This window comes from Mercenaria mercenaria, chromosome 13 (genome assembly GCF_021730395.1).
Source record: "Mercenaria mercenaria strain notata chromosome 13, MADL_Memer_1, whole genome shotgun sequence".
NCBI lineage: Eukaryota > Metazoa > Mollusca > Bivalvia > Venerida > Veneridae > Mercenaria > Mercenaria mercenaria.
Window position 1 is genome coordinate 67,605,328 of NC_069373.1, and position 18,628 is coordinate 67,623,955.

At 33.4% G+C, this 18,628-nt stretch overlaps 1 protein-coding gene across 3 annotated transcripts in view; it reads left to right on the forward strand.

Annotated features, from left to right (window-relative positions):
* LOC123529273 (microphthalmia-associated transcription factor-like) overlaps window positions 1–17,000 on the forward strand; it is a 38,734-nt gene extending 21,734 nt beyond the window's left edge. For 2 of the 3 annotated variants that reach the window (XM_045309531.2, XM_045309533.2), the window contains exons 2-8: window positions 6,530–6,734; window positions 7,298–7,534; window positions 8,283–8,387; window positions 8,901–9,075; window positions 10,601–10,676; window positions 11,077–11,224; window positions 12,357–17,000. In XM_045309531.2, the coding sequence (XP_045165466.1) occupies window positions 6,530–6,734; window positions 7,298–7,534; window positions 8,283–8,387; window positions 8,901–9,075; window positions 10,601–10,676; window positions 11,077–11,224; window positions 12,357–12,671 (1,261 nt within the window). In that variant the 3' untranslated portion in view covers window positions 12,672–17,000. Of the gene's footprint in view, window positions 1–5,773; window positions 5,932–6,529; window positions 6,735–7,297; window positions 7,535–8,282; window positions 8,388–8,900; window positions 9,076–10,600; window positions 10,677–11,076; window positions 11,225–12,356 lie in introns of those variants that run through there. The other variant, XM_045309534.2, reaches the window with a different exon arrangement.
* The last annotated feature ends 1,628 nt before the right edge of the window (window positions 17,001–18,628 follow it).

Below are 18,628 nucleotides of genomic sequence, written 5' to 3' on the forward strand. Positions count from 1 at the left end.
ATTATCGCCCCTTTTCGACTTAGAATAAATGTTAAATTTTGTGTACCACCCCAAATATTTTCAAAGTCCATTGAGATATTGCTTTAATATTTTGCATACTTGTTTACCATCATGACCCCAGTCAGTATAAAGGAGGAGGCAACTCTATCAAGCATTTTGACTGAATTATGGCCCCTTTTGGACTTAGAATATGCTTATTGTAATGTTAAAGTTTGCATACCACCCCAAATATTTTCAAAGTCCATTGAGATATTGCTTTGATATTTTGCATACTTGTTTACCATCATGACCCCAGTCTGTAAAAAGAAGGGGGCAACTCTATCAAGCATTTTGACTGAATTATGACCCCTTTTCGACTTAGAATAAATGTTAAAGTTTGCGTACCACCCCAAATATTTTCAAAGTCCATTGACATATTGCTTTGATATTTTGCATACTTGTTTACCATCATGAGCACTTGGTTATTTAACTCACCCAAATGCCTGTTTATTAAAAGATATTGTTATGAATATTTTCAAGTAGTCATTATCTGACTTTTGTACTTTTTAAGTATACAGCGACTGTAGTTGTGAAAAGTTCAAGTATGTGAAGTGCGTTGGCAAGTTAAGGCATGTTCGGACAACATATTGTTGCAATGATCCTATTTACATTTTACTCATTGTTTTACCGCATCTTAAATTATGTGTCATAAACCACAGCACTTGAGGAGGCGTATTAATTAAAATTTTGATAATAAGATTGTGACAAAGATATGTAAATACAATGATATTTCACTTGAAAAACTTTTGATGAAAAACAGTTCATGACAAAACAATTCAAGGGTTTCTGAGTTAGGAAAATGAAACAGTCATGTGTTTCTAGTAAAGGTCTAGTTCCTTTAGGTTTCCTGTAGAAATTGTCCCATTTATTTTGAGTTTTGGTCTGACATGTTGAAAATTTAAATGATTTTATTGTCTTTTATCAAGCCATGGGTGTAACTAGACCAGAATGTATTTGCAGGCCCTGTATTCTGTATGCGGGTTCAGGGCATTTAATATCATCTGGGGAATATGTTTTGTCTTACGTCATATATTGGAGCATTTCCTGCTTACGTAGGACCCTAAAAAAGGAAGAAAACTGCAAGTTTTCTTGGACTTGATTAATTAGTTTTACATAAAAATTATGTGCAGGCCTTGGTTGTGATAGCCTGGCTCCCTGGCTGCATGGTTATTTTTTTATTATAAACACTTCAAACGCTTTACAAGTTAATTTAAAGCCTTGATAATAGCACATATTTTTCTGATGGCTAAACCATCTTCGGAGCCAGGGGCAATAAAAATGACAATATAGAAAGAACCTGCAGGAGTTACTTCCACTGTTAATGAAGAAAACTTACATATGAGAAATATGACAGAACAAACATAGGGATGGGAGTAAGTCTAGGGTCGTGAAAGTGCACATAGCTATAATATAGTATGTCTTCAGTTTAAGGCTCATATATCCCTTTTAACTTTGCAACCCTTGCAAATACTAGTAATTTAAAGCGGTTGGTAGAGCAGAGAGAATTTTTATTGCAAGGTGAAGGTAAATGATGAGTTGCTGATACCAGCCAACATAATTTATGCTGCTTAAATGTCTCACACTTAGATGTTACCTTTTTTCATGCAAACTGTGTCTTGACAATTTGAAATGGTATAAGTACAATTTTATGATAATTATGTGTAACAAAGTCATAATTCAGATGAAATGTTCTGGTTTGGTTCACTTCAGTTAACAATCAACCACAAATTGATACAGACTGATAAGACCTCCCTCATTTAACTTGTATACTGAACTACTTTAAATAGGCAGCATTTTTTGACATTGGCCTGAAAATTATTGTGAATATTTGAAGCAATATTTTTGACATCAAAATAGGCATACACTTGTTGCAGATACAATAATATATCATTAATGTTAAAGTTACAATAAATTTGATTTCCGTTCTGTATTACCTGTCAGTCCTAAAAACATTTCGTCTTTCAAAGATTTTAGCATGGATAATGTCTCAAGGCCCAGAAGGGGGAGATTTTACTGCACAAAATGAAATTTCAAAGTACCACATTCTAAAAGGTTGATGTCAGTACATCTTCCTATATATGTTATTTTGGTATTAGAAATTTTAGTCCCATTTTGGAAAATGATGATAAAACAGCGTTTAGGAGAGCTTTTTGATTCACACTGGAAACTCAGTGTAAATAAGCTCACATATAGGCTGTTAAAAAGCAGTTTGATGAAAAGAATTTGCTGAATTGATTAGCATATCAGATGGAAGTTCTAATATTTTAATGAATTTTTAGTCATATTGTGTCAGACTTCATTTTTGGAGTGCATGTTTTATGATGCATATAAAGTATTGCTTCACAAGTGTTTGCTATAATGCAACATACCTAGAAAATTTGATTCGAAACCAGAGCCCAAAAGAAGAGTTTAAAGTTAGGGCTGTGTTAGTGTTGTGTTTTTAAAGCGATTCAGTGTATTTGTTGTTAAAATCCTTTCAGAAGCAAACTTTATTTACAAGACATTAAATTTGAAATCAGACATGCATAATATTTTATTAGAATACTTAAGTAAGAAGTATTGAATTTATTTAAAAAAAAAGAATTTATACAAATTTATCATGTTTAAGATTAAGAAAAATTGAGTGCATGAGTTCTGCAAATATGAGTTTAATATTGAAGGCATGTGATTGCTTTGTACAAGATGTGTCAGTTATAGTAGAAAGATGAATATGACACAAAGAAAGCAGTTGTTTTTGGATTTGTTGATGGATATAGATAGCATGGTTCCAGAAATCCCATATCTGGAGCCTTGGGGTTACAACAGCTTATGGGAATGGTAAATACCACATTTATAATTGATATTGTTTAAGGTATTACTATAATCAGACCCGTAATGACAGTCAGCAAATTATGTATTTTGATTTTCTCCAGTTTTGACAGGATTAGCTATCTGCGCATTGAGCTACATTTACTGAGTTACATTTACAAATTTACGTCCAAAGAATGCCGAATAGCTTAACAAGAATAAGTAATCACACTGAAATTGCTTAGAGTGAATACTAGTCTTCTACTTAAATGCATTATTAAAATATATATTACCAACATAGGTCGGACTATATTATCTACAGACATAGGTCGGACTATATTATCAATACATAAATAATTGCAAGTAACTATACAAGCCCAACGGTGAAACCATCTTGCTGTCTTTATTTCACGTTTGATAACTGCAGAAACATGTACTGTTTACATACATGAGATTCATATTTGATATCCACCTCTGTATTACTGTTATCTCTCTTTATCTTTTACTACAAATGTTAAAGTCGAAGTTCAGATTACCTTACATATTAATGTAATTTCATTTTCTAATATAATCTCAATATTTAGTTTTCTTAATACATATTCATGTAAATTCTACAAATTTTATTTGAACCACTTATTTTACTTAATACAAATGTATTTAAGCTCAATTAATTTCATTTGAATCTGTCCGAGTTCCCTTCTTGCTAAGCATCAGGACTGGTGTCAAGGTAATAAAACTAGGTCTTTGAAAGCTGCCTCACCATTGGTCAGTTTCAACACTGAGCTCAGAATCGACCAATTAGAGACTGGTGTTTTTATAGTGGTCTCTAGACTGCGCTTATATAAATTAAAAATTAGTTCAGGGCCCAAGGTTATAAATTTGAGTTCGGAGACAAGTCACCCAATAGATTGAGTCTGAGCACAGTTTTAAAGTTGACTAATGACGTGCTGGTCTCCAAACCATAAAGCCAGTTTTTTTTTAGCTTTCATTCTCAATCTTCGAGACTTGTTATTTAAATTTTCTATGATAAAATTGCTTCTATTTTAAGGATTGGACAACCCTATTAAAAGTGACATATATAATTCATGATATAAGCTTATAGAGATTCTTGGGAAATTTGCTTCATAAATATGAAAGAATGATGAGTTAAAACTTGTAACATGATCATATGGTGGGAAAGTTGCCAATTTTGAGTTTTCATGTTAGTACTTGTTTTAAATAATGATGATGAATCCAAAAAAGCATTGACTACTTTTATATCTAAGAAATCTAAAAATAGCTTTTGATCCAAGGTTATTAAAAGTTCAACACTTGTGATTAATTATTGGCATCATCCTCATTATGCACTTGTTTATAGCTTATACATGTAGTTATTTAGTACATCTGCACTTACAAGGTCGTAATTTCTTTGGTTATTATTTGCCTACATTTTGTGTTACAGATACAGACTGCATCAATTTCTTTTGTATTTAATAGGTTTGGATATTTGATCAACATTATAAATAGAAAGTATTACTAAATCTGTTCTATTTGATTACCTCCCTTTATGTCTCTGAGTGCAACATTTAAATTAAGGCTATTTGGACAGCTGTGTTTTCTACTTCAAACTAAAAATCAACACTGATGGACCTTACAGTTTGTTGTGGCCAATGCCTGTAATGTCTTGTTTGAAACATACAACTTTTTTGATATAGTAAAAGGTAATTTGTTTATCTCTGGCCAATTGTGGTTGCAGTTACATTAACTAAAAATGTTATTTATATGTAGGGAGCCATTATAATCATGTTAAACAGTTATTGTATTTCATTTTGAGAATTTGTGGTAAACTGCTGATTAGACTATAGTACCCATGAGGAGCAGGTTTACCCTTCCATCTCAAGCCTGAATTTTTTTGTCCTGTGTATTAAAGTTATGCTTAGGATGGATAGTATTCAATGTGTACTACTTTTCTGGTACTCTTTGGTTGCACTTTGTACTGTAACTGGAATCATGTGGTATATTTTAGAATATTACCATTATTTGACAAAGTTAAAGCTATTGCTTTAAAACTTGCAACTCTTGTTCACCGTCATTAGCTGACTCTGTACAGCAAGAAACATAACTCCATCCTGCTTTTTGCAAGAATTATGGCCCCTTTTTGACTAAGAAAATATCAGATTTCTTGGTTAATTTAAGTTTTGTGTTTAGGTCAACTTTCCTCCTTAACGGTTAAAGCTATTGCTTTAAAACTTGGAGCAGTTTTTCGCCATTTAAAGCTCACTCTGCACAGCAAGAACTGCAACTTTACATTGCTTTTTGCAAGAATTATGGCCTCTTTTGGATTTAGAAAATCAGATTTCTTGGTTAAGTTTGGTGCCCCTTTTGGACTTAGAAAAGTTTATAAAAACACACGGGTAGGACAATATTTCTATTAATCAGAGAAAAAATCAGATGAGCCTCTGCACCTGCAAGGCAGTGCTCTTGTTATGACATTTCTTTCAAATATTGTCACCATAAAGCAGGATCTATTTTTTGCTTCAGACATTTAACAAACCAACTACTTCTTACTGCAGAAAGGAATAGTTCTGTAGACTTAGGACTGAAAAATGTTGTAGTACAAATCAGTATATTATGACATTTAGCAATGCCCAACCTTGTGTTATAGGCCCTGGTCGTTTATTGTAGAAAATAAGGTACATGTGTATAATTGATAGCAACAGATAATGAGCAGTGAAACTTGATATCCTTCTTGATACATTATAAAGCCTGTTTAATCTTATTTGTACATATACATATATAGAACAAAGACATGTATAGTTATGAATTATTTACAATTCAGTATTGTTGTGAAAACGTGTCTTTTTCGTATATTATATGTGGGCTTCGACTAGGGAAAACAAGTTTTAGATCCATTATTATCAAAATGACCTTGATTTCATTGTATTCCGACAATTAAGCTTTCTAAATAAGGAAGAAAAGTGTGTCAAAAAGCTACTGATTTGCAAAAGGATATAAACTGTTTGTCCGACTTAAGTTGTTTCAGTTTTTATATTATGTGAAATTTGTGGATTGTTAACAGAAGAAAATGTTAGTTACAAAAGCATGGATTGTACAAAAAGATAAAATGTAAGAAAACTCTTCTTGGCTAAATCTTTGTTTAGATATAACAAATTGCCAATGATACCTCTCCATATTTCTGTCTATGTCTTCCCCTGGCCTCTCCGCTCTCCTCCACTCTTTGATGTAGTTGACTTGTATGTATAGTTTGATAAACTCTAAAAGAGCCATCAGATGCGTGAAGCTATTCTTTCTAGTAGGTTAGAAAAAGCTTACAAATAATTGTCAAAGATGCACAGAATGCAAGTTAAGCTTTGCTGCAAGTGGTTCACAATCAGCTAAAGAACATTTCATGATTTGTTCAGGATGGCAAAGTTTTCCAGGCTATACTCTTATGATGAAAGTAAACCTACCTTTAATTCTTCTACATATGGAATTTTTAGTTATTGCTCTGTTTTATGATCTCTTTCCCCATAATTCCCAGGTCTTCCCATAAGCAGTCGTTCTGTTAATACTGGAAAGTACCGTTTCAGTATTTTCCACGGAAAGAATTGAATTGAGTCAATTGACCAAACTTGATGGGTATTCCTGTCAGACAGGCGATGTTAAATTACGTATATATAATATTTAAAAGATATTTATATTTTTATCTACAATAATTTTTTAGCCCAAAGACAACAGAGATCAAAAATGCATCAATGGCGATGCGGACGAATCTCAAGCTGCAGCTTATGCGACAACAAGCTGAAGAAGAAGAAAAACGAGAAAGGCAGTATTCACAGTCCCTGAAAACATCGTACATTCCAACCAGTGGTATTGACGTACCGCCTCAAACATCACATACATCGGAAGTTCCACCACAAGTTCTACAGGTTTGTATTATTTTGTTGAGATGTCAGTTTCACAAAATAATATACCAATCATGAAACTCAGTATCTCAAATTCCAAGGGATCGAGTATTTTATTTCAAAATTACTGAAGGATTTTACCTGTGATAATATATTTGTTCTCATGTTTATAGAAAGGGACTTGAAAATGTCTCCAGGATAGCTGGAATTTTAAGATAAGTAAGTTCGAGATATTAAGATTAATTGTATTGTAATTTTTCACATTTGTTAAAATGTAAAACATGTTTTCAGTGCAACCCGAAAGACATCAAAAGCAAATTTTTGAATTGTCTAAATTTGGTATAATTTTAGCTGTAGGTACTGTCTGTTGAAATCAATTTTATACCAAAAGAAACAAAAAGCCTCAGTATAGATGGCACCACGATAGCTGCAAATGTGTGCATAAAATTAATGGGTGTTTGTTAAGGCCTTATTTTCCACTGATTTCTTTACTATAGGAAAACAGTTCCAAGTGTGAGAAGACTGTTTTGACATTTACTGTTATTAATGTGTGGTCAAAATTTTATGCTGATATTTTTTAATTTCAGGTTAGAACAAAGTTGGAAAACCCGACTCGTTACCATGTTATACAGAAACAAAAAAATCAAATCGAGTCATACCTTAGTCAGTCGCAGGGTAATCATACAGGTATACAGTCGATGCCAAATGTCAGACTTACATCAACCAGTGACATTCCACAACATATGCACAGTGGTAGTGCACCTGTTGACCCTGATAGTCCACTGTCAGTGGGCATGAGTAGTACAGCCACAAGCATCTCTGAGGTTGGTAACAAAAATCTCTAATATTATCACATATTAAGACTACACGTTTGCTGGATTTTAGAGCCTAAAATGTTTGAGTATCTGTTTCTTAGGGTTTATGAACAGCTTTTGAACACCTATCCTGTCTGTCCCAAAACTACTAGGACATTAATTGACGCCGTCTGAAGGAAATTTAGTAGAATTAGATACTACAATGTATGATACAACACAAGGAGAGGAAATGTTGAACACAAGAACCTTAACTCTCTACAGATCTTGAATAATTTTAGAATTATCTCCTTTAGTTTTTCACATGTTTGCACTTAACAGTAACTTTGACTCCACTCAAAGGAATATAATGTAATGTATGCATTCAAAGCAGTTCTTTCAAACAGACTTTGGTAGGGGTATAATTAACCTTTATCTATAACTAGATATATGACCATTTTGTGTTGATTCGCTGTAAAACCCAACTCACTCATTAGACATGCAAAAGTTCAGAAAAGTAAATGTTTCAGTTCTTAAGTTGCAGAGTTTTAATACATCTTTTGGGGCATAATTTCAGACACATTGATAGGTGGGGACGGGAATGGGGTCACCTTGAAAGACCTGCCAATCTTCAGCAAGTTACTGGATTGCTTCCTGATTAACTAGTTTCAAACATTTTTAATAAGTTTGTTGGCAGATTCTGAAACAAATGAAAAACAGTTTTAAACTGTTAATTTTATAACATGCAATGTATCACATGTATTTGTATTCATCATTTTAGGTTGAAAGTATTCTCAATGACCTTCAGGATCTTGAGTCTGTGGACACTAATTTCGATGATGATCTCAAATTCATTACGCCGTCTCTTGTTCAAATGTCGTCTACAGTAAGTACAGGCCACTCCCTTCAAATCTGTCAAAAATAGTTGACAGCATACTTTTTTCTTGAAAAATAGTTCAAGGGCCTAGGGCCTCTACATTTATATATAATTTTAGGAAGTACTTTCCATTGTTAGTAATTCTAAATTAAACAGAATAAACAAAGGTGTTTAGTAAATTTTAGCCAGTCAATGTTGATGTGCATGTATATGAAGGAGGCAGTCTGATCCCCAAATGCACAAAATCTTACAGGTTTTTGTTTCTAAAATTGTAAAATCCTTATCATTCATTGGGGACTACTTTTTGTATAGATTTGGTGGTTTTGCATCAGTTGACAAAGTCCCAACAAAAGAATACAAATCAATGACTATTTTCATTTTAATAATTTTCTTAACTGTAAATTCTGCTATATTATTAGCCATTTTTGTGGAAGATAAGTTTTAGTACACTAAATAAAATGTTTTCCCGATATTTGATGTTATTTCTTTATGTTAAGTAACTAAATTTTTTATTTCTTTCAGAATCCTGCCACTAATGACTATGTTTTCACCCCAGTCGGTGCAGCCGTTACCTCAGCAAAGTCTGCTCCCACTGTTTTACCAGGACAGAGAATTGCCACACCTACTTCTTTCCTCACAGAAGATGATGCAAGAATGTGGGCGAAAGAACGTCAGAAGAAAGACAACCATAACATGAGTAAGTCAGCTGGAAAGCTGTTCAGTCAGACACTGTATGATATTAATCCTTTATTTCAAAAATATATATATATAAAAAGCATTGTAACATGGCTAGCTTTGATTTCCAGTAAAACAAAGAAGATCAAGCTGTGTATATTCTGCGATAAACAATGGTTTACACGTGGACCAGTATCAGAGCATTATGACATCAATAATGACGTCAAATTACCATATGATGTCCTGTTCATTATTACTTCGATATATGAATTTTTATCAAAATATTCCAATGAGTATTTAAGAATGAAAATGGAGGCCTTCTTTTGGTTTATTGTCTAAATTACCACGGTTCATCTTTCAAATGCCTGATATCTAACCACTTGGGCTAATGCCCTCATGGTTTAATTCCTGTGCATCTGGACTCTGAAGCGTGATAAATCAGGTGACAAACCACTCGAAGCTCTTGTTTATTTGATAATCGAATACAATTGTTGTGCCCCCACCACTCAGTGGATGAGGCAATAGATTTGGTCTTGTCCATCTGTGCGTCCGAAAAAAGTTTGTGACGTGCCTAGCTCAAAAAGTATTTGATATAAATTGATGAAACCTTGCATGAGTCTTTATCATGATGTGAACTTGCGCACCTCCTATTTTTCGTCTGGCTCTGCCCCCTATTTCCAGAGTTATGGCCCCTGAAATAGTCAAAAATGCACATTTTCACATTGTGACGCGCATAGCTCAAAAAAGTATTTGATATAAATTGATGAAACCTTGCATGAGTTTTAATCAAGATATGAACTTGTGCACCTTCTATTTTTCGTCTGGCTCTGCCCCCTATTTCTAGAGTTATGGCCCCTGAAATAGTCAAAAATGCACATTTTCACCTTATGACGCAAGTAGCTCAAAAAGTATTTGATATAAATTGATGAAAACTTGCATGAGTCTTTATCATGATATAAACTTGCGCACCTCCTATTTTTCGTCTGGCTCCACCCCCTATTTCCAAAGTTATGGCCCCTGAAAAAGTTAAAAATGCACATTTTCACTTAATGACGTGCCTAACTCAAAAAGTATTTGATGTAAATTCATGAAACCTTACATGAGTCTTTATCATGATGTGACCTTGCACACTTGGCATTCTTCTTGAGATTTTAGCGCTAATTACAGAGTTACGGCCCTTGAAATAGCCAAAATAGTGGATTTTTTGTTTGTGATGCTCATAGCTCAAAAAGTATATGGCCTAGAATAATGAATCCTTTATATAAAATGTTTGTTGAGGCTATACCCCCTTAAGACTGCAAACAATTTAATTATTGCCACTTATTTGTGACAGATATACTAGTGGGGGCACACCCTGTGTCCTACAGACGCATTCTAGTTTCTAGAATGACATGCATTCATGCAAGGTATTTTATTAAGATTAAACTCCTTAATCACATGAAATGTTAAAGGGCCAAAATTGATAATTGTATATTATGAGAGATGTTCAGTCTCAAGTCGATCTGTCAGAAGTTTACAAAACAGTTAAAAGCATTTTTTTCTTTCAGTTGAGAGAAGGAGGAGATTTAATATTAATGACAGAATCAAGGAACTCGGAACGATGCTTCCTAGACATATAGACCCGTAAGTGTTTTAACTAGTTGCAAAGGCAAAAATTACTTTCCGCCAGCAAGCTAAAGGTTAAAAGTTAAAACAAAGTTGAATAGTGAAAAATCCACCGGTCTTTGGTATTAAGTTCAAAATCTGCAAAATGCTTGAGTAATTCTATTATCCAAGATCTAAAAAGTTACTTAGACACATTTTGCCATAACTAATACATCTTTTAATCTTTGATCAATAGCCAAAGTAAATCATTTGCAAATATTATCCAAATCACAGTGCTGATGTCAAGTAATTATTTCCCATATTTGTAGGATTCAAGGACCCTGGTTTAATAACAAGAATTAATACTCTTTCTGCAAAAAAGTAGATATCAGAAAATGAAAGTGTTGCAACATTTTTTTATTCATTTACTGTATTGCAGTGATTTACGGCAGAATAAAGGTTCAATATTAAAGGCATCTGTTGATTATATTAAGAAGTTAAAAAGGGATCAAGAACGTCTTAAACAAATTGAAGAAAAACAGAGACAAACAGAGTTACAGAACAGGAAGATGATGCTGAGAGTACAGGTAAAATATTCAGAATGAAAACAGACTTGTATACGTGGAAAACAAAGAAGTTAGGTCTAAAAGTCAGATAATTTGTATAGAATAAAAACATAAAAATACCAGGAAAATACTTTCTTTACTACATTTTTGTAGAAAAAAAATGTTTTGATGAGTGCATTCTTCTACAATTATCCCAAAATTTGATTAAATTAGGTCTGTTAAAATACAAAAACAAAAAGAAATCTCTTTCATGTTGGGTGCAATTTGGGACTTTAAATAATATGTGACCAGATTTATACAATACTGAGAGAGATTCAGAAATATAATTATACTGACCTTTCAGCTCACCTGAGCACAAAGTGCTCATAAGGATTGTTGAATTTCAGTTGTCATCCATTGTTTACAGTTGTCTACTCCTAAACCACTAAGCTAATTTCAACGAAACTTCACAGGAATGTTGGTTTGGTCGTCCTCTTTCAAATATGTTCAAATTTAGATCATCCATGCAATTTCTGGTTGCAATTGCAACCTAAAGGAATGCTTAAAAAATCTCTCCAGAAACTACTGTCCCGATTTCAAAATGATTTCACAGCAATGTTCCTTTGGCGACCCCCTAGTCATTTCCTGTAAATCACGTTGACATGTAAAAAACATGGCTGCCAGGGTGATTGAGTGAGTTTTTTTTTTATATGAATATGCGGAAGATCTAAATCTTTCCACTGGCCCAGTTTCATGATAATTTTACAAAAATATCTAGTGGGTGACAATTCCTTCAAGCGATGAGGATTTGTTTATGACACCAGGGGCATGACTAGTTTTCAGTATATGGCTACTTTGAAAATTCCTAAAATCTTCTCCTTAAAAACTGCTTCCCTGATTTCAAATAATTTCATAAAAATATCTCTGAAGATCTACTGCCAAATTCCTTCAGATCATTTTGCTATGTTAAAAAAGATGACCAGGCTCTGGCACTACTTTCTTACATGTGGCTACCATGGAAACTTGTCAGAAACTGCTTGGTTAATTTCAAAGGCTTAGGGGTTGAAGGCATGATTCTATTGATATTTTTGTTGTAATGTAAGTGAAAACAGTTACTGTACCCGTTTTGAGCTTTCGTGCGTGTATGTTGATAACTACTATAATTTTGTTACAGCAACTTGAATTGTTGATGAAAGCCCAGGGCTTGAACACAGGATTCTCAGATGACATCCACAGTCTTACAACTCTTGTCCAACCAAATACTGTAAATAATTTGACTGTAAGGCAACAACAAGTTAGACAAGAACGAAACAATTCTGCACCAAATTTTCAAAACATTCAGCAAGATATTCCAGTTACTGTAGCAACGACCTTGAACTTGGATGACATCATGGATGATAGTTCATCAGGACTCTCAGCTGACCCGATGTTATCGTCACATCCTGTGAGCCCAAGTATGGATGATGAGAGCATGGATTATGGCTTATGAAAGTGACACTGGTAAAAGTGACAGAACATTGTTCTCCCCCTCGTATTTTCAGTTTACAACTGAATGGTATCCAGGCAGGATAAACAAAAGGACCTGTGGTGAAGTTATGTGATTTTTTTATGCATTGTTAAACAAGATGAATAGAAAACAAACATTAAATTGCCATATATCTAGATTTAAAGTCTAATATGTTGCAGTATAAATCGGCAAAGTTTACTGGATTAAGTTAATCAAGTTATTTTGTTCATCTTTTTCTATTAACAAATAATCAAACATAACCTGCCAAGGGTACTGGATTGTTAGTTATGCATCTTACATTCACAGAGGAATTACTCGAAATATGAAGGGGTAATGTTTGAGGTGTACAGTGCAGCAAGATGTTACACGATAGACTTTCATTTTAATCATGTTTTGTACATGTTAGACCATTAATTGTATGTAAATTTAATGGCATTGCATAAAAATGGTTGTCAAATCCATGATTTTACATTGAAAACCATAGTTTTTAAACTGTTAAGACCATAGTTTTTCTGTTGACAGGATCATAGTTTTACTGTTTTATCATGATATATTGTTTCATTTCAAGTTTTTAGACATAATCCCTGCGGGCAGGTTTGGAGTAGTTATCATTATTTTAAAATAATGTATAACTAAAGTATTCTGTTATAGACTCAACATTTGAATGCAGGGTTCAGTAAAGTGTGCTATAGTTAACTGTATATTAAGTTATCATTTATTTGTTATCATCACCATATGATGTTAATGGACGATGACTCCAAAGATTAAGAAAACAACTCTAGAAAATTTGCATATAATGCTATATGGTTAAATTTATTTCATAAATATATTAATGAGAGTTTTGAGGAAGACAAGTTTTCATAAGTTTGCATTTGAAATGCTTAAATGCATCATGACTTTCCTATCAGTGTGAAACCTGGACAGCTTCGCTTTCTTAAAACCATTACAGTGGGAAATTGGGAATGGATTCAGATTTCATTTTTTTGCTGTATTTTTTTTTTTAAATTCTGGAACGTATGTGAAGCGACTTTGTGAAGGGCAGCCATTACTTATTGAAGTACCTGTGCATTTATTAATTGTTTGTGTCATTTATCACCCATGGATGTTTGTGTGAAAGGTAGTTATTTAATCTTTGTTAAAGACAGTTCTTGGTAGTCCACCCTGTTAGTAAAAGATGGTTGCAAAAAGACTTAGGCTTTTATTGGCATTTGACAATAGAGAATGTCTGAAGGCATTAGTCTTTCATTTTTGACTATAGTTCGGAAATAATCATTTTTTGGGGTGTGGAGAGCACTCATGTCATAAAAACAAATTGTTCTTGATTTAATAGAAGTCAAAAATCACTAGAAAACATTAAAAATCAAAGTAAGATTGAAAAACATGTAAATGTATGCAGCTATGTCAAATTAACTTGTACGTCATTTCCATCGTCCTAATGTTTGGTGCTATGCATTTGAATTTCATGAATTTGTAGTAATTTTCTTGTTTTTGTTGTCAATACCCATTAACAGAATTTCATGTTGTGTCGATTTGTAAACATTATGATATTAATATTATATAAAATTTTATATTGAAGATAGGGTGTTTGCAACATGCACTTTTGATCAGATGCAGCTTGAGATTATGGAATCTGATGTAAATAATAGTTTAGACCCTAGACAATCTAATGAGTGCTACTGTGTGAAAACCAACATCAGGGCTTTGTGACCAGTAAAGATCCAGATCAGTGCACATCCATACTGACAGTTTATCAATTTCTACACTTGCATGTAACTGAAAAGCGAACGGTATGGATCTAGGTACGACTGCATGGATGTGTAGGCTGATCTGGATCCATACTAGTCACAAAACCCTGATGTTGGTTTTGTACAGCGGCACTTGTAAAACTCTCCATTTATAAAGTTTCTATTTGGTGATGAATAACATAACATAACATCCTTTTCATGAGCAAGCATGCTATATCTGAAGACTTCTTGGTCAACTTCAGAAATATGTCTGAGGTTTCTCCCCATTTAAGATTGGACGGGAAGTTGGGAAAGAATTTTTTATGCCAGTTTTTTTTTATTTAATACAGTTATCAGTTAACAAATATTTAAAATAATGTGTGATACAAAATGTAGTGCAGAGACAATTTTTTTGTGTGTAGACAACTGGAGAGGAAACAAACAATATTTTATTTTAGGCCCAACGTAGGGGCTACATGTAGCAAAATGACCACCAGGTTGAACCAGCCATTGATTAGTTAATTGTCATTGTTATTGTTGAATTCACTATAATGTTTGTTATGTTTTTTTAAATATCTTTTAAGTTTAGCGATTTTAAAAAGTGATTGTAGCAGTTTTGTAAATAAATCTATTTTAGGTTAGAAGTGGTTACTTTATGACTTTGTGTATATTGTAATTTCTGTATATTTACCAGTTTGAAATAGATTTGGAAGTTGGTTGGTATAGTTTGTCTTCCAATCATGCCAAAAATCTTTGTAGACTGTTTAGTATATATTGACTGTTAAATGTAACAAAGGAATATTTAGATCAGTTAAGCTTATTTTTATAAGTGTATTGATGATTGTCTACGCATTAGTAGCAGCAGCAGCTTTTTCTAGCACTGGCTCGATTATTTATTACTGTGCTTCTATGTACTTAATCGGAGACATAGGGTTCAAAGTAAAAGTTACCTGTAGATAGATACAGGCAGGATTCAACATAAAAGTGTAGACAGAGACTAGGGTTCAGAGTAAAGTTGTCTGTAGAAAGAGACAACCTGGATTTAAAGTAAAAGTTACATGTAGATAAAACCCAGGGTTCAAAGTAAAAAGTTGAGTGTAGACAGAGACCAGGGTTCAAAGTAAAAGTTGCATGTTGGTAGAGACAAACAAGAAAATTAACTGTGTACTGAGTTCACTAGGAATTTAGGTAAAAGTTGCATGTAGAGAGACCACCAGGGTTTAAAGTGAAAGTTACATGTAGGCAGAGATCACCACGGTTTAAAGTAAAAGTTACATGTAGGCAGAGACCACCAGCGTTTAAAGTGAAAGTTACATGTAGAGATAGACCACCAGGGTTTAAAGTGAAAGTTTCATGTAGAGATAGACCACCAGGGTTTAAAGTAAAAGTTACATGTAGGCAGAGACCACCATGGTTTAAAGTAAAAATTAACTGTTTACAGAGTTCACTAGGATTTTAAGTAAAAGTTGCATGTGGAGAGAAACCACCAGGGTTTAAAGTGAAAGTTACATGTAGAGAGACCACCATGGTTTAAAGTGAAAGTTACATTTAGACAGAGACCACCATGGTTTAAAGTAAAGGTTTAAAGTAAAAGTTCATGTAGACATAGACCCCCATGGTTTAAAGTAAAATGTTACATGTAGACATAGACCAGGGTTCAAAGAAAAAAAAACATTTGTAGAGAGAAATCATGGTTTAAAGGAAAGTCTGGGACACTAGAATTTAGAAGTCGTCATTAGCCAGAGACCATCAGGGATTGAAGTAAAAGCCATATGAAGACCACCAAGCTTTAAACACCTTATTTATTTCTTGTGTTATAATACTTTCTGTGTAATATACCTCTGATTAGACTGACCACCCCTTTAAAAGGATTCTTTTATGCTTTCCTTGATTTTTTTTTTTACTTTGGTTTGATTTTATGGGAAATAACTAATTTATCTGAAATAAATGCTGTTTTGGGGGCATTTTAGATATTCATTTCGGGCTATTTTGAAGACTGTTCCTGAGTTATTTCAGTTTGAAAAGAGTTTTAAAAAGAGAAAAAATAATAAACACTTTGTATTTTGTATGTTATCCATCTTCTGAAGCAAACTATCATGTTTACTTGCTTTTAATCCCATTTATCATTATGGAGGATAAGTGCAATAGCTCTTTACTTGTATGTATAGATTTAAAGTTGTAAAAATTTAACCAAAATATTTTTTCTAGATTGATTTAAATTTGTGGGAAAATGGCTGAAATGTCTGTCTAGAATTTTCTTATTTAATAGAAATTCGACAATGTCATTTCTTTTCTTTGCAATTTTTGCCTGCACAAGCTTGTATATACCACCATAAAGTGACAATGCACCGTAGTAAGGTAAGCTGAAATTTGCAATTGTGTTTTACTTGGTTGAAATGGACAAAAATGTGCAAAAGACAATATTGCATTGTAAAGAAAGAGTGTATCATTTTGTTATTATGGTTCTACTTGCACATTTTTAAAAACATTAGAATATGTAAATTACCTGTTTATGTATATATTGTTAATATCATATCACATATTTCCAGGTCATATTATAATAAAGCTTGATTGATCAAAAACTGCAGGATATAGCATTTGTTGTTTTTATGATGGACTAATTAGCTTACCTGAGTACTAAATGCATGGGGTGAGCTATCGTGATCACTCACCATCTGTCCATCCATCCTCAGTATGCAGTCTCTCTGTCCAGTCTTTTCTTCAGGGGACATCTCCTCTTAAACTACTGATCAGAATTGCATTATACTTGGTCATTAGCATCTTGCATGATCCTCTTATCAAGTTTGTTCAAACGTTCCATGTTAGCCCTTTTTAAGGGTCTGTCAGAGCTAAAAATAGAAATACGTTTAAACCTCATGAACTGCTTTATGACTCTTCATTAAGCTTGATCTATAGCATCATTTTAAGGTCCTGTCCTAGATTCATTCAAATGGGGGCCTTTGTCCCTTTTCGGGGCTGCTAGAGCTGCTAAAGAAATAAAGATAAAAAATAAAATTCTTCTCACTCATTGCTCGTTGGATCTTTATCAAACATGTTTTTAGCATCATTATAAGGTCTTCTCCAAAATTTGTTCTTATGGGAGCACATGGCCCCTTGTAGGGGCAGCTGGAGATCAAAATAGAAATGCTCTGAAACATATTTTCACAACTACTTTGTTGGATCTGTATCAAACTTGGTCCTTAGCATCATCATAAGGTCCTCTCCCAATTATCCCCCACTAGAGATGAAGGGATATAGTTTTGGCATTGTCCTTCCAATCGACCGTCTTTCCGCCTGTCTGATTCAACTGTCCGCCGGTCCCTTCAAAACCATATCTATGACATTGTGTGGAGTATTTACACAAAACATAATAGAAAATTTAATGTTAAATGCTGTAGGGAAATGCCATCCTGCAAGTTTAGATCAGATTGCATGATTGAATAAGACGGTATTTATGGCCCTTTGTATATGCACATATATTACATAAATTGTATAGTGTTTTATTCCATTTTCTGTCCATCTGGAGACTCAGACATGACATGAAGGATTTCAACAAAACATGGTAGAAATGTTAACTGCTGAAGAGCAATGGAGTCCTGTAAGTTTATTCAGATTGGTTGAGGAAGACCAGATTAATGGCCCTTTGCAATTATATATACATATATATATAGTACATAGTGTTTTCATTCGATTATTTGTCTGTCCCAAGTCATATCTCAGAACTGGTTTGTAGGATTTCAATAAAACATGAAATGTTGACTGCTGTAAAGAAATGCGGCCCAGCATGTTTAAGTTGGATTGCTTGAGGAAGACAAGATTTATAGACCTTTATATTTGTGAATATAGTACATAAAAAGCTGGAAAGTCGCCATATGACCAATAGTTGTGTCGGAAAGTTTATATTTGTGAATATAGTACATAAAAAGCTGGAAAGTCGCCATATGACCAATAGTTGTGTCGGAAAGTTTGTTAACTGCTGTAGGAAAATGAGGAGATAATAGAAATACCTATAAACGTCTTCTTTTCATGAACTGCTTGATTAATTTTCACAAAACTTAGTCTGTAGCGTCATTTTAAGCTCTTTATAGCTAAATATATAAATACCTTTAAACAACTCATGAACTGCTGGATGCAAATAAACATTTTAAAGAGACCTTCCAAAACACCATCAGCCAGCTCGAATAATTATATTATCATACTGATACGATTCATGTA